At 40.5% G+C, this 15,860-nt stretch overlaps 1 protein-coding gene across 6 annotated transcripts in view; it reads right to left on the reverse strand.

The window, feature by feature from the left end:
• NUDT14 (nudix hydrolase 14) overlaps window positions 1-15,860 on the reverse strand; it is a 96,868-nt gene that overhangs the window by 10,045 nt on the left and 70,963 nt on the right. For 5 of the 6 annotated variants that reach the window (XM_061612339.1, XM_061612345.1, XM_061612343.1 and 2 more), the window contains exons 3-4: window positions 5,201-5,265; window positions 12-249 (exon numbers count right to left, since the gene is read on the reverse strand). In XM_061612339.1, the coding sequence (XP_061468323.1) occupies window positions 12-249; window positions 5,201-5,265 (303 nt within the window). The remainder of the gene's footprint in view (window positions 1-11; window positions 250-5,200; window positions 5,266-15,860) is intronic. The other variant, XM_061612344.1, reaches the window with a different exon arrangement.

The following is a 15,860-nucleotide window of genomic DNA, read 5'->3' on the forward strand; positions in this document are numbered from 1 at the left end:
GATCTACTTACCTGTATGAAGTAATTCTCTTCAGGCTGACTATAGGGACCTCATAGCCACACTCTTCTAAGACTTCCTTGCAAGCTATTTCTTCCAACGAGAGCTGTGGCTTGTCTACAATACCGGCACAGAGTTCATAGGTTACTCCCTCTGAAGCAGGCAAGCGATCTGGTAGAGTACGCCAGCTCTCCTGGTTTTTACACTCCAAGTCTTGAGGACAGTGTCGCTCCATCTCACACATGTAGACAGCTGGGGGAAAACGTAAAGTGTCAGACTCGGTGCCATTCATATCTTCTTGAGCATGCATGGTCGTGCTGCTCTGACCTTAACAAGGAACAGATCAAATGAAACAACCACACTAATCAAGCAACTCCAGGAAGCACATGGCACACATGCAGTCAGGCATAGGCCCACTTCTTCTCCCTGTATAAAAAATGGTGTGAGGGTACACTTAGGACATTCCCAGGCATTGGAGAGGATGGGGGAGTCCCGGCTCTTATAGAGCTCAATGTGTACCTTGGAGCCCCACAGAACTTTGGTCTGTACTTGTATATGGTGACAACAGGTATGCCATGTCCTTACCCAAAGGGGCTTACCATCTAAAACAGATCCAGGAAAACAAGAGAGGAAGGGGGAAAATAAAGCACTGAGGAAGAATATGTGATCATTTCAAATACTGTACATGCAGTTTGGCTTCATTGCAGTAGGCTTGCAACCACGATCCATGCCTTGGTAACCTCTAAACTCAATTACTGTAATGCACTAGCTTGTTGGACTGCCCTTAATATTGATCTGGAAGCTGCGGCTAGTGCAGATGCAGCAGATAGACTGCTGACTGGAGCACAGAACACCACCCTTAAAAAGAAGAGTACCGGCTGCCAATTTGCTACTGGGCCATCTTTAAGGTTTCAGTATTGACCTACATAGCCCTAAATGACGTGGGACTAGATTATCTGAGAGAATGGCTTCTCCCATACAGACTAATATCTGAGGCTCTCAGACAGAGCCTCCCGATAGTGCTGCAGTATGTCGAAACCCATCTAACAGGGACCAGGAAGAGGGCCTTTAATGTTGTAAAAGAAGAGCCTGTAGGATCAGGCCAATGGCCTCTCTAGTCCAGCATCCTGTTCTCATAGTGGCCAATCAGATGCTTATGGGCAGCGCACGTGCTGGACTGAGTACAAGAGCACTCTCCTCTCCTGCACTTTCCAGCACCTGGTATTCAGAAACATACTGCTTCTGACCATGGAAGGAGAGCATAGCCACCGTGGCTAGTAGCCACCGATAGCCTTATCCTCTTTGAAGCACCCATTCCTTATCATAGGAATAAGGCATGCGTCAGCAGTGATGCAGTTTTGGCACATGATGGAAACATATCCTTTCACCGAGGCTTTTGCTGGCTCCTACTACTGCCAGCCATTTTTTAAATTACATTCTAAGTTATATGTTAATTATTATTACTAATAATTAAATTTATAGCCCACCCTTCCTCCCAGTAGGAGCCCAGGGCAGCAAACAGAAACACTAAAAACACTCTTAAATATCTTAAAAACAGACTTTAAAATATATTAAAACAAAACATATTAACACAAAACATATTTTAAAAAGAGCTTTAAAAACATCTTCAAAAGTAATTCCAACACAGAAACAGACTGGGATAAGTTCTCTACTCAGAAGATTTGTTGAAAGAGGAAGGTCTTCAGTAGGTGCTGAAAAGATAACAGAGATGATGCCTGTCTAATATTTAAGGAGAGGGAATTCCAAAGGGTAGGTCCCGCCGCACTAAAGGTCCGTTTCCTATGTTGTGCAGAACGAACCTCCTGATAAGATGGTATCTGCAGGAGGCCCTCACCTGCAGAGTGCAGTGATCGAATGGGTATATAAGGGACGGTCTTTCAGGTATCCCGGTCCCAAGCTGTATAGGGCTTTGTACACCAGAACTAGAACCTTAAACTTGGCCCGGTAGCTAATGGGCAGCCAGTGCAATTCTTTCAGCAGTGGGGTGACATGTTGGCGATGCCCTGCCCCAGTCAGCAGTTGCGCCACCACGTTTTGCACCAGCTGTAGCTTCCAGACAAGCCTCAAGGGCAGTCCCATATAAAGCGCATTACAGTAATCCAACCTGAAGCTTACCAGTGCATGGACAACAGTTGTCAGGCTATCATGGTCCAGAAATGGCCAGAGCTGTCTTACCAGCCAAAGTTGGTAAAAGGCACTCCTAGCCACGGAGGTCACCTGGACTTCTAGCAACAAAGATGGATCCAGGAGCACTCCCAAGCTATGAACCTGCTCTTTCAGAGGGAGTACGACCCCATCCATTGATTGTTGCATTGCATTGACTGTTAATGCTGCTTGATTCATTTTATTGTTGTTACTGTGTTTTTTTTATGGATTCTAATGTAAACCACTTTGGGATGTTTTCATAATAGGTGGCATATCAATATTTGTAATAAATAATATTTATCAGAGGGATGAAGCCAAGTTTCAGTGAGGGAAAGCGGCTTGGACTAACTGTTGTTATTTTTTCCAAATGGTGCAAACTTTCAAACTACTTGTCTTTCCCTGGGGAAAAAAACCTTAAATATATATCTTGTGGGCAAACAGCTTTGTGGCTGGATCTGCTGCTCTTAAAACAAAAGAGGTGAGAATGGACCTGTTAATGAGATAATTAGGCTTTGCCAGGGTTAATGACTAAGGGCTCAAGTTTCCTCAAGTCAGAGTAAATATAGCAAATGGAAAATATGGAACAGGTGAAAATATAATAGGAGTAAGGCATTTTTACTCCTACTCTCTGCATTTATTACCACTGCAAACTCAAAATGGTAGAACTGACAAAGTAAATCCACTTTAAGAACACCCAACCCCTTGCATACATTCAGACTGGAAAAACTTTAAGGTATCTTTGAGGCATGTGCACAAATAATCTGAACCCATTTAATGGGGTTTGCACATCCAAATTTATCATAATTGAACACACACCTAGCATGTCATAACAGTTGCACTTAGAAGTCCCTGCAGCATGTTCTGTTCTGTGTAGTTTGAAAATAAGTGTGTGTATGCGTGTGTGTGTGCCTGAATCTATTAATGCTGTTAACAGAACACAGAACATTTGTAGTGTGTGTGTGTGTAATCTTGTAATGCAAGATTCCCCCCACCTTCAAAGTTCTCCTTCTTCAGCAGCAGCTTCTGTCTCAAGGCAACTTCCATTTGTCAGCCAAAGTGCATATTTCACAGGATTCATTGATTCTTACTGGGATGTTGGATTGTACATGATGTACCATGTGCACAATGACAAGTCTTTCAGCCTGTCAACTCAGCTGCTGTTTCGGCAGAGTTATGAAAAGCATGCATGTTTGTTTGAAAAAGTCCTTTTTGAACGTATACTATTCCCCCCCTCCTTGTACAGATTGTGGAGCGGAATTTGCAAAAGACCTTTTGCATTAATCTAGAAACAGCTGTTGTGGTAATACTCTCCTAAAGGAAATGCTAAGAGCCACTTAATACCATCAAAGGAAACACAAAGCGCTGGATTCTACATTGTTGGTTCAGTCAATGTCGCTGTGCAGACTGCTGAAAGACAAACCACTGTTACTAGCAGCCTTTGTTTTAGGGGTGCCACCTTTTTTATTGGCCTTGCTCCTGTGCCTTTAACAGCAGTCTGGCAATATCTAAATGACACAAATGAAATTTTTCCTGTCATGGGAGGTAACTGTTCGGAAGAGTGTCATCCACGCAAAGGCTGCTATTAAAGGCATAGGAGTAGGCCCAATGGAAACAATGGCAATTCTACTTTCTGATGTCCCTTTTATAATTTTGGTACAAAAAGGAGGGAGGTGGGGAGAGATGTTTTGCACTCCCTGGTGAACAAAATAAACCAAATGGAGGGAATCTCTGTGTATGGCTGCTGCTGCTGCTATCTTTAGTTTAGAGGGTCACACATTTTGAAGCCCTAGGATAAAGTTTTGGATTTAGAAAGGGAAAATCCTGGTTCAAATCTCCATTTGGTCATGAAGCCAAATGGTTGGGGCTAGGGAGTCTACAGCCCTGTCGTCTCCCATATGAATCTGCCCATCAGTTTTTAGCACGAATGCATTTGTCAAAAATGTGATATATAAATAAACTGACTGTGATCTCAGATTTAGAGGAAGCAGACCTGTGAGTACCAGTTGCTAGGAACAAGAGCAGGAAAGACCTATTGTGCTCATGTTCTGCTTGTAGGCTTCCCAAAGGCATCTGGTTGGCCAGTGTGAGAAATAAAATGTTAGAGTATAGGGGCCTTTGATATGATCTAGCAGGGTTCTTGTCATGTTCTTAAGAGTGGTAGCTACTTCTCTAGGGTCCCTCACCACCAGAGGCTTTTTAATTCATTTATTCACATTTATATCTCACCTTTCTTCCACCACAGAACTCAAAGCGGTTCCTAGGCAGTCTCCCATCCAAGCACTGACCAGACCCAGACCTGCTTAACTTCAGTAAGGTAGCAGCCTCATATGCCTTCAGACCGTACCAGTTAAGGGATGAAGTAAGGTGGTTACAGGAGAGATGGCCTTTTCTGTGGCAGCATTCCCACTGAGGAACTCCCTCCTTCTGGAGGTTTGCTTGGGACCATTGTAACTACCATTTAGGCTTAGAATATTCTATTTTCCCAAGATTTTAACTGAGTTTTTAATTAAGGATTTGCACCTCTAATTGTTAGGGTTTTTTTTTTTTTACTGTACTGTTACTTTATTTCACTTTCAGTTCATTTTATTGCATTATTTCATTTTATGGAGGTTTTGTAAGTTCCCTTGTGGATTTAAAAAAAATATTACATCAATGGCACGGCAGAGCATACATTTCTTAAATAAATGAAAGAGGCTCACTAGGTGACTTTGGGCCAGTCACTGTTTCTCAGCCTTGGAGAAGGGGCAGGATACAGATGTGACAGATTATGAATAATCACTTCCTTCTGATGAAGAACCAACCCTTCCCTCCTTAACTTGAAAGGGCATCAACGTGATAATTAACCTCAGGATGGAAACACTGTATCAGGAAGTGTAGTGGATCCTCATTTATCACAAAGGTGACTGCAACTGCCTCTATCTCCAGAACAAAATATTATACCACAAGTATTAACAGGCCTACCTGCGTTTTACTGGTAAATCCCTATAAAGCTTTGCTTCATTGGAGAGTAAAACCTAAAGCAAAGGAAGAAGATTACCTGGACGGAACTGCTTCACCAAAACAAAGCACCGCCGAGAAGTATTAAAGATCAGAATGGACACACTGAGGAAGGAGGAGAGAAAAACACAGATCAATGCACTTGTAAGAAAATAGGGCAGTCCTAGGTTTTAATGTGTTCAGGGCTGGGCCTTAGAAGACAGGATGAGTTAGCCAAAAATTAGGCACTAAAAGACATAATTATTAAAACCACAGTTGTACACACGGGCAAGTTATTTTTAGTAGCAGGCAGATGTCTAAGATAGGGTTGCCAGGTCAGAAGCATCCCAAATCCTGAGATTTCAGGGGCGGGCCCTAGTGATGTCATGGGGGTGGACCCGAGTGATGTCATTAAGCATGATATATTAAGCATCAATCACAGTTGCTTGGAACATACAATTCAAACAAAAACATTTCTCTGATTGGAAATTAAGGTAGAAATCTTAGCTAAAAGATGGAACTTGGGTAGGGAACATTTAATCTAGCCTACTTGCTTTCAGCAAGGAGGGTTTAAGTGCCTTCAGGCCAGGCCAGTCACCAGAAGGCCACTGTAGGAAGAAAGGAGCCTGGTGTTGTGGAGATGTTAGATGGGAGCACTGAGGAGTAAAGATGGATGCCCCTGAAGGCTGCAATTCTAAACACGCATACTAAGGGACTAAGCCCCATAGAACTCAACAGGACTTACTTCTGAGTAGATATACTTTGGATTGTGCTGTTGGTAAACCTTGACTAGGGATCCTCTGCAAAGACATCCATATCCAAGTAGGGTTGGCAACCCCCTGCCTGGAATGCCCTGCCCCTACCTTTTAACATGGCTGCTCCAAACTTCTTTACAGATTTGACCCTTCACTTCAGGAGGTGGTCTGAGAAATGAGTAAGAGTAAGAAGATTCTCTACCCTTTCTGTCTACCCTGTGGGCTGCTATAAACTCACTTTGACAGCCAACCCAATTCCAGTGAGTAATAATAATTGACAGAAAACACCCATGGTTTGGTCTACCTTCACAGGCAGCAGCTTGGGAACAACAATTGCAGCCACACTTCCAAATATGTGAATTCTCTTTTACCACTATTGGGCAAGAAACAAACTGCCATGCAACCAACAAGGTGCATCATCAATGGGTTTTAGGGGGCTAAGCTGAGCACATGCAACCACTGCTGTTGCTTCTATGGATGTAAGGGAGTGAGGTTAAAGGTAAATGAAATGCAAACAGAAAATGAAAAACACAAGACAGTGATGCTTTCCTAAATGCAATACCATACCAACCACAACAAGATTCCTATGAGTAAGGCAGACAACTCAGCATCCCACAACCAGTCAGGATTCATAACTAAAAACCAAAAGTAAAAAAAATCTGGCAACCAGTCAGTTAATGCAGAATGCTGTGGCATGATTGCTGACATGAGTGAGATCCTATCAGCACATCATACCTCTGCTCTGAAATCTGCACTGGTTGCTGATTTGCTACCAGGCCAAGTTCAAGCTGTGCTTTCAATGTTATGGGTGTCACATAGTACTCGTTCTGCTCTTGTAAGAAATCAGTCCTGTAAAGTCGCAGCAAAAATCAACTCATTTGAAATGTGGTGCTGGAAGAGAGCTTTGCGCATACTATGGACTTCGAAAAAGACAAATAATTGGGTGTTAGATTGAATTAAACCAGAACTATCACTTGAAGCTAAAATGTTGAAACTAAGGTTATCATACTTTGGACACATAATGAGAAGACTTGATTCACTAGAAAAGACAATAATGCTGGGAAAAACAGAAGGGAGTAGAAAAAGAGGAAGGCCAAATAAGAGATGGATTGATTCCATAAAGGAAGCCACAGACCTGAACTTACAAGATCTGAACAGGGTGGTTCATGACAGATGCTCTTGGAGGTCACTGATTCATAGGGTCACCATAAGTCGAAATCGACTTGAAGGCACATAACAACAACAAAAACAACAACATGGCAGCACCTACGCTTTGGAACTCCTTGCCTATTGACATTAGGCAGATGCCTCTTTCCAGCACCTGCTAAAATCATTTTTGTTTAGGCAAGCCTGTAGAAGCTATTGTGTTTTTAAATCTGTTTTTAACTCATTGTTGGTTTTATTATTTTGAATGTTTTTAAATATGTCTTTAACTGTTTTTGCCAATAATTTTATTGTTTTAATTCTTTCTGTAAACCGCTTTGAGATTTTTTTACAATAAAGCAGTATATAACTGTTGTAAATAAAATACATAAATAAATTTTGGAGTCATTGTGGCCCTTGAGTCTCTTCCCACTTTTAGGAACAAAGGAATCTGCCTTATACTGACTCAGGCCATTTGGTACCACATAGCTCAGTATTGATGACATGGACTAGCATTGGCTCTCCAGGATTCCAGGCAATAGTCTTTTCCAGAAATTGAATTCTGGACCTTTCCATGCGAAGTATATGCCCTACCAATGAGCTATAACCCTTCCCCTGTTTAAAAAAGTATCTTTTAAAATTGTTTTTTTCAATTCAGTCTTGAATGCATATCATGCCTAGGGCAGATCCACACCATTCATTTGAAGCACATTCAACGCCCATTTGAAGAACATGAATCCCACCACAGAATCATGGGAACTGTAGTTTGTTAAGAGTGGTGAGAACTATAACTGTGAGGGGGAAACTACACTTCCCAGAATTCTTTAGGGGAAGTCATGCGCTTTAAATGCAAGTTGGATGGACTTTACCTGCATGCAAATTTTTAAATTAATTTTTCAAAATGGAAATGAGCTATAAGGTATAGTGGGTGATATGGGCTACTCACCATCTCTCAGCCTATCTGCCCCTCAGGATGAAAACAATGGAGAACCATGACCACCTCAAGGAAGAAAGGCATATTTAAAATGTAGAGGAAGTACTGTATAACCATAGCGTGAAATCGGATACTTATTGGGACACAGTATGAAGAAATAGTTATATAAGCATGACTATCAAATATGTTTATTATATATACAATCTGTAAAGATATTTATAGTACAATCCTATGTTTGTTTACTCAGAAGCAAGTCCCAATGTATTCAATGGGACTTACTCAACCAGGGAAAACTGCAGCCTCAAGTGACAAGGAACTTGTTCTTTTAACAAGTCTTTTGAAAACTCATCCCAGTCTGTGTCTGTGTTGGAATTGCTTGTTAATATGTTTTTAAACCTTTTCTTTTTTAATTTTTTAAAAGCTTTAAAAATGTTTTTAAAGATGTTTTATTTTAATATATTTTAAAGTTTGTTTTTATGATTTTTAAAATGTTTTTAGTGCTTTTGTTTGCTGCCCTGGGCTCCTACTGGGAGGAAGGATGGGATATAAATCAAATAATAAATAAACAAACTTCATTCACCCAACCCAAAATTCAGAATCATGCCACTTTAAGCTGTTTTTGCAACTGTTTATACTTGTTTTATGGTTATTGTTTTTTTAAAGGGATTTATTTTTTATTGTGAGCTGCCTTGGTTTCCAATCACCAACCCTACCTCACAGGGTTGTTGGAAAGACTACACACACACCATATAATAGCTTACTGTCAAACCAGTCGGTCATTGCAGAACATTTAAAAAAACACCAGTATTAGTTTCCTACATAATAAAAACTGTGATACCTAGGTAAACCCTGTCTAATTGCTTTAAAATAGGATTGGAGAGGGAGAGAAAGATTTACATCACAAACACAATTCTTTGCTATGTTTACTCAAAAATCCCATTAAAGCACAATCCTAACCATGTCTACTCAAAAGTAAGTCCTAATGAATTCAGTGGGGTTTACTCCAGGTACATGGGATTAGCATTGCTTTACTCCCAGAAAAACAAGTATTGGATTAAAGACTTTCATATTGTGAAGGTTTTCAAAGCACTGCCCTCTTCAACAGCCCTGGGTCTGACAAGCTATATTCTTACTTACTCAAACTGAGAATCTCAAAACCACCATTTTCTGATGTTGTAATTAAGTCTAGGCACTGCCTGTGTCAACAAATCACAACCCTGGCTTCACTTATTGGCTACAATCCTGAAAGGGCGGGGTTAGAGCTAGGAGCTGCTAGAACAGATCCGTTAAAACAGATTTAACAGTTGTGGGGGGAGCAGCGGCTGACGTTTTGGTGTATATCTCGGGAACCAGACCACCTAGAAACTTTTTTTTTTTAAAATTGAAGCTGAGAGTTTGGAGATTAAGGTGAGTCATCCGGAGGGGACCCCCAAAAGGCAGAGAATCTGGCTGAAAACTGGACACCTGGTAACCCTAGTCTAAGACCACCTGATTTTGGAGATTTTGGCATGTATGAGTCTGTTTGAATGGACCCAAAAGGCTCTGTCTCTACGTTTACACAGCCCTCAAGGGCCTTAAAACAGGGCACCCCACCTTTCCACTAGAAAGCTGTGCTGGAATCACTTGGGGGCAAATTCAGATAATAATTAGAATTATCAGAAGTGGGGCCTGCCACAAAATGTTGCAGTATAGCATGCTTCTGTTCAGGGTTCCAGCCAGTCACACCCTCTTCCAGGATTCTCCATTTCATCCTCCCCCTTCTGCTCTTCCCCCAACAAAGCATTCTAAGCTCACTGAGCATGCTCCATCCTCATTGGACTGCTTTTGTGACCCCCCCACCTTCCCCCCAATGTCTTTTGCACTTCTGCAAACTTTGCCATTCCCCCAACCTTGCTCTCCTCTTCTGCATGGACAGTGGCATTTTTGGCTACTTACATATCCTCGAAGGGCTGGTTCACATGGCGATTTAATGCGAGATAGGTGCTACTTGCATCCCCGTTTAATTCACAGGGTTTATATGATGCTGCAGGCAAAGGGAAGGTGTGTTGCTGCTTTCCCCTTTAAACTCAAATTAAACCAACCTGCTGAAAATGCAAAAAGTGAAGGAAAAACTATCTCCGCTTTGCCCATGTAGGCGCTTTGCTCCAATGTTTTTTGCTGAGGAGTGGATTGTCACTATCAGATACTCTCCCTTCCCACTAAACTCTCCATTTTATTTCTGATGGCTCAACAAGCAACTTCCAACTGACTGCTCCTGAACTGCTGCAGCCCTTCTTTCTTTCACCCCTTTCTCACCCAGTAAACTTTCACTCCTGTTCTTTCTTTCTTTCTTTCTTTCTTTCTTTTTCTTTCTTTTTCTTTCTTTCTTTCTTTCTTTCTTTCTTTCTTTCTTTCTTTCTTTCTTTTTTAACCTTCAGCATGGTTTGCACTCTTTCCACCCAAACTCCTTTGGGCTTTGCAAAAGCGAAGCTGAATTATCCCCGAGACTTTCCCGCACAGCGCCACCAATCTGCAGGAAGGAAGAGAAAGTTGGGCTGTGAAGCGTGTGTGGGGGCGTTGGCATCTACTTTTCATTGCAGCATCTCTCTCTCTCTCTCTCTCTCTCTCTCTCTCTCTCTCTCTCTCACTCTCTCACTCACACATAACCTGTCTCTGACTACCTAACTTAAAAAAGAAAAAGGAAGAAAGGGTTTTACTAGGAATAGGAGGGGGGGACCTAGTCAGTGTCATGTCAACTTCTCCTGGTTTCAGCCTTGAAGCCAGAACAGTCATGGGGATTGCACTCCCCTCTCTATTCTGAGTTCCATAGTCTCTTCTTCCGACCACATCATGAGTGTGTGTGCGTTATTTAACAGCCCCCTGCATGATGGTCGATGGAAAAAAAACCCATATCGTTGTATCGCCCAATTACCGATATGAATGACAGAACACACACACTCTTCCACTAAAAATTGCATTTCATAAGTACTTAATAAAAAGGGGTTTTGCTATAAATAGCTCAGGAGGAAATGAAATTGACAGAAAAAAAGTTCTTCCTGTCAATTGCACCCCCACGCTCTCCCGCTTCTGCATGCAACTGTCAAGAAGCAATTAAACAAACCCCCTCTCCCCTTCTCCATTCGCAATACTCTGGAGGGATTGAATATGTAAATTTTGGGGTGGGGCCATAAGGAAACAGCAATACCTAATGTGAATGGAAAACAGCAGATTGGAAGGTAGTGGAAAACAGCGGATTGGAAGGCAGTGTGAATCTTGCAAATCTATCGCAAAGGGAAAAACTGTGTCTTTAATCTGAAGTTCACCTCCCGTGTGAATCAGCCTGTAGAATCAGTAAACTCTGTAAGATATGACATGGCAAATTGACTGTTCAACTTCCATCATGTGCTGGATTGCCAACATTTTCAACAAGTTCAAGTGGTGGCACCAACGAAAGAAATAACACATACATGAATGGAGTGTTGAATGGAATGATTTTGGCTGATTTCTCTGCAATAACTTCTGTCACTTTGATGCTTAGAAGTTAAACTTATATCAAGATGGGGAAGAGGTTCTGGCAGTTGTTTTACATTGGACACAGGAAAGAGACAGATACAGTTGCCAAAGAGTTTGCAAATAATCATTGAAAAATTAAATAATAATCATTAATCAAATTATCCCTAGAATATGTTAAAAACAATAGTCAATATCTGAGGCTACAGAGGTCTTTTAGTATTCTCTTTTTCTCTCACACCCAAACTTCATTTTCTCTACTGCTGGAGAAACTGCTCTCGCTCTGATTTGGCCTAACATCATCACATACCCAAATCTGATGTGGTGATTGGATGGCTTTAAAGAGGATTTAGACAAGTTCGTGAAGGATAAGGCAGTCAGTGACTTCTTTCTTCTCCATGATGACTGTGTACTACCTCCACAGTTGGTAGTACAGTGCTTCTGAATACCAGTTGCTGAAAACTGCAGGATGGGAGAGATCCAGTAGGATCCTTTTTATGTTCTAAATAACATTTCTCCCTAACTGATTCTAGCAGCCTTGGACTACTCATGTCAACCACAAGAAACCCTTCACCAACATTCTAAAAGGCTTACAAGCATTATACATGTAAATTAACTAAGATCTGGATCCTACTGCACTTAACACAAATTATGCTGTGTGCAGTGGTGTGCTGGTAAATATTTAACAACCAGCTCTCTGGGGAAAAAAATCCAAGCTGGATTTAGAAAGGGAATTGGCACCAGAGATCATATTACGAGCATACGCTAGATAATGGAATGGACCAAGGTATTTCAGAAGAAAATCACCCTGTGCTTTACAGATTACAGCAAAGTCTTTGATTGTGTAGATAACAAAAAACTATGGAACGGTTTTAAAAGAAATGGGGGTACCACAGTATCTGACTCTTCTGATGCACAACCTATACTCTAGACAAGAGGCTAGTGTAAGGACAGAATATGGAGAAACCAATTGGTTCCCCATCAGAAAGGGTGTGAGACAGGGCTGTATTTTATCATCCTATTTGTTTAATCTATATGCAGAACACATCATATGGAAAGCAAGATTGGCCCAAGATGAGGAGGTGTGAAAATTGAGGGAGAAATATCAGTAATTTAAGATACAGTAGGGCTTCGCTTTACAGCGTTCCGCTAATACAGCGGTTGTGAATTGTAGAAAGCCCCCGCTTTACAGCACTTGTTCCGGTTTTACGGCGTTTTTTTGCCGCTGGGCACAAGATTTATGTAACTTCAAAGTTGATAATGAGGACATTGAACTTGTCAAGAATTATCAATACCTTGGCACAGTCATTAACCAAAATGGAGACAATAGTCAAGAAATCAGAAGAAGGCTAGGAATGGGTAGGGCAGTTATGAGAGAACTAGAAAAGGTCCTCAAATGCAAAGATGTATCACTGAACACTAAAGTCAGGATCATTCAGACCATGGTATTGCCAATCTCTATGTGTGGACGTGAAAGGTGGACAGTGAAAAAAGCAAATAAGGGAAAAATCAACTCCTTTGAAATGTGGTGTTCGAGGAGTGCTTTGTGCGTATCATGGACTGCAAAAAAGACAAATAATTGGGTGTTAGAACAAATTAAACCAGAACTGTCACTAGAAGCTAAAATGATGAAACTGAGGTTGTCATACTTTGGACACAAAAGTAAGATCTACTGAACTCAATGTGACTTTCTTCACAAGGAAGTGCCCTTAGGATTGCATCTCTAAGCAATGAGAGAGTTTAAGAGGATGAGAGGCTAAAGAAATATAAAAAAATGATTTTAGAAAAATTAAAATGACTGAGGTAGGGGTAGCCAATGTGGTGCCCTCCAGATATTGTTGGACTACGAGCCCCATCAAACCCAAGCAGCATGGACAGTGGTCAGGAATAATGCAAGCTGGAGCCTAAGAACATCTAGAGGTCACCATGTTCGCTATTAGGGCTGTGCACTGTATTTGTACAAACCACAAATCAAATGGGGCCTCTTTGTATCCTGTCTGAATCACGTTGAAGCAGCTCCAACTCTCAACAAAGCGGATCGGCTAGTCCCAAATTGATTTGTTCAGATTTCTACAGGTCTGTCGTTCAAAACAGTCTATAATGAACTCAGACAGGGTGTCTCTGAAATAGAGCAACTACAACACCATAAAGGAGAATGCCAGGCTGGGAGAGAGGGAGGAAAGCTAAAATGCTATCACCCCACCCAACTCTCTCCAATCACAGTGCTTTGAAAGGGTGGAATCTTAAAATGCAGAACTCTTTTGTGAATTATGTCTCACAGAAATGTTTGGCGGAGGCTGGGTGGCATTTGTTCAACTTCTGCATGTTTTGCTGTTTTTCCAAATCAATCCCAGTCCCATCCTCTTTTCTTTTTCTTTTTAATATTATTGTCTGTGTTTTTATTTTATTTGATTCTCATTGCTAAGAATTATTATTAAACCTTGTGGGCATATTTAGCCACAGCCTTTGAATTCATCATCATCATCATTATTTTCCAGTTGCTACCCACAAAGAAAAAGAAGCGGCCAGCTTGCATGGCTACACTTTTTTTTAGTTATTATCAGTATCCAGCCAAACCTTGTGGGCATATTACCCAGCATTCTGAGTTAACAACAACAACAACAATTATTATAATTATTTCCAACTGTTAGCTACAGTGAATATTATTAATATGAAGTAGTATTTTAATATTATTTTAGTATTTTTATTTTTCCACTCACTACTTTTTTAAAAAAAATCTTTCTTGGAAAAAGCAATTTTAAAGATGGCTTGAAATTTGGCAGAATTAATCCCCTCTATAGGGACTACCCTGTCACCAAATTTCATGTCCCTTTCATTACTTCCAAGCTCTGGTCTCAATGCCCCCTAATGTTTGTTTTTTAATATATATATATATATATATAAAGAAAATCAAATACAAAAATAACAGCAGATCAACAACAAAACTGTCATGGCTAACAAAGGTTTTACAAAAAATAAAAAATAGATATAAAAAATAGATATATACACAATTTCTAGTAGGTATGTTGAGGTTCTTTACATGTTTGGTTAGCAAATACTTTATAGATTAGATCATTTAAAAGAATAAGAAAAATATGACATTTGTAACATCTATTCAAAGAGTTCCCAAGATCCTACAGTAGGGCCCCGCTTTACAGCACTTCGCTTTACGGCGCTTTGCTAATGCAATGGTCTCAATTAGACGCAATTAGACTAAAGCCCCACTCATACGGCGCTTGTTCCACTTTTACTGCGGTTTTCAGGCATCGCACGCCATTCTATTCAATGAGTTCCGCTTTTCAGCGGGGGTCCAGAACGTAACCTGCCGTATGAGTGGGGCCCTACTGTGTAACGATTGATATTATCATGAACCATATTATTACATATTATCCATGGGAAGATGTTTTGTTTTTAACAAGCCTTAAAGATGTTTATAGATGTTTTTATCGTTTCGTCGCTTGTTTGCCACCCTGGGCTCCTTCTGGAAGCATGGGCAGGATTTAAATTTAATAAATAAATAGCCTCCAGTGAAAGGATTCCTTAGAGAATGTGAAAAGGGAGGAGGAAAATTAGGAAAATGTTTTTCTTGTTCTCCTACCCTGAAGATCAAAAATGGAAAAATGAGAGATATTTTTTTGGGGGGGGGGTAAGAGTTAAAATAATCTAATGAAATATTTTCTCTTTCAGAATGAATACTTTTTAATGTACTTTTTAAATGAGTTTGATTCAGAGGTAATAAATGTTAGTAATCATATTATTGCTGTTGCAACACTCTTAAGACCTGATGCTCGAAAAAGGGATTTGCAAATATTGTAGATTGCAGAACACCATCAGGTTTTAAGTCCAGAAGTGCAGTCTGTGGTTCTGCAATGTACAAAAAGTAACAAAATGAGTCTAGATTTCATAAGAAGGTAAGTATTGCATGATTTCAACTTTTCTCAAAGTAAGTCTTTCCTCTGAAAATGGGGGAGGGAACAATATCCCCTATAAATGGCTGCTAAATTCCCCTCCCTCAAAAAATTCTAATCCCAGAGGGGAGTTGTGTGCTTCCGAAGGGTTCTTAACATGAGTTTCCACTCTTTATCACGGTAACCACCATGATTGGATACTTTACTAGTCATAAGCTTTAAAAGGCTCATGAAATTAGAATTTATATTCCAACAAAGAAAGAATAATGATTACTTGAAAATGAAGTAACATGTGTCAACTCACTGAAGAATTGGTTATTATTCCCCTTGCCCCAGATTCAGTCACTTAAAGACATGTACAGAACAGATGGAACAATCAGAACCAAGCTGTCGAAGTTAAGGAACAAGATCAAATTAAACTTGAATGAAATAGTGTTTTCATTACAACTGTCTCCTTTCAGTTGCCATCTTGAGACAACAGGGAACACTGAA

Source organism: Rhineura floridana, chromosome 2 (assembly GCF_030035675.1).
Source record: "Rhineura floridana isolate rRhiFlo1 chromosome 2, rRhiFlo1.hap2, whole genome shotgun sequence".
Lineage (NCBI taxonomy): Eukaryota > Metazoa > Chordata > Lepidosauria > Squamata > Rhineuridae > Rhineura > Rhineura floridana.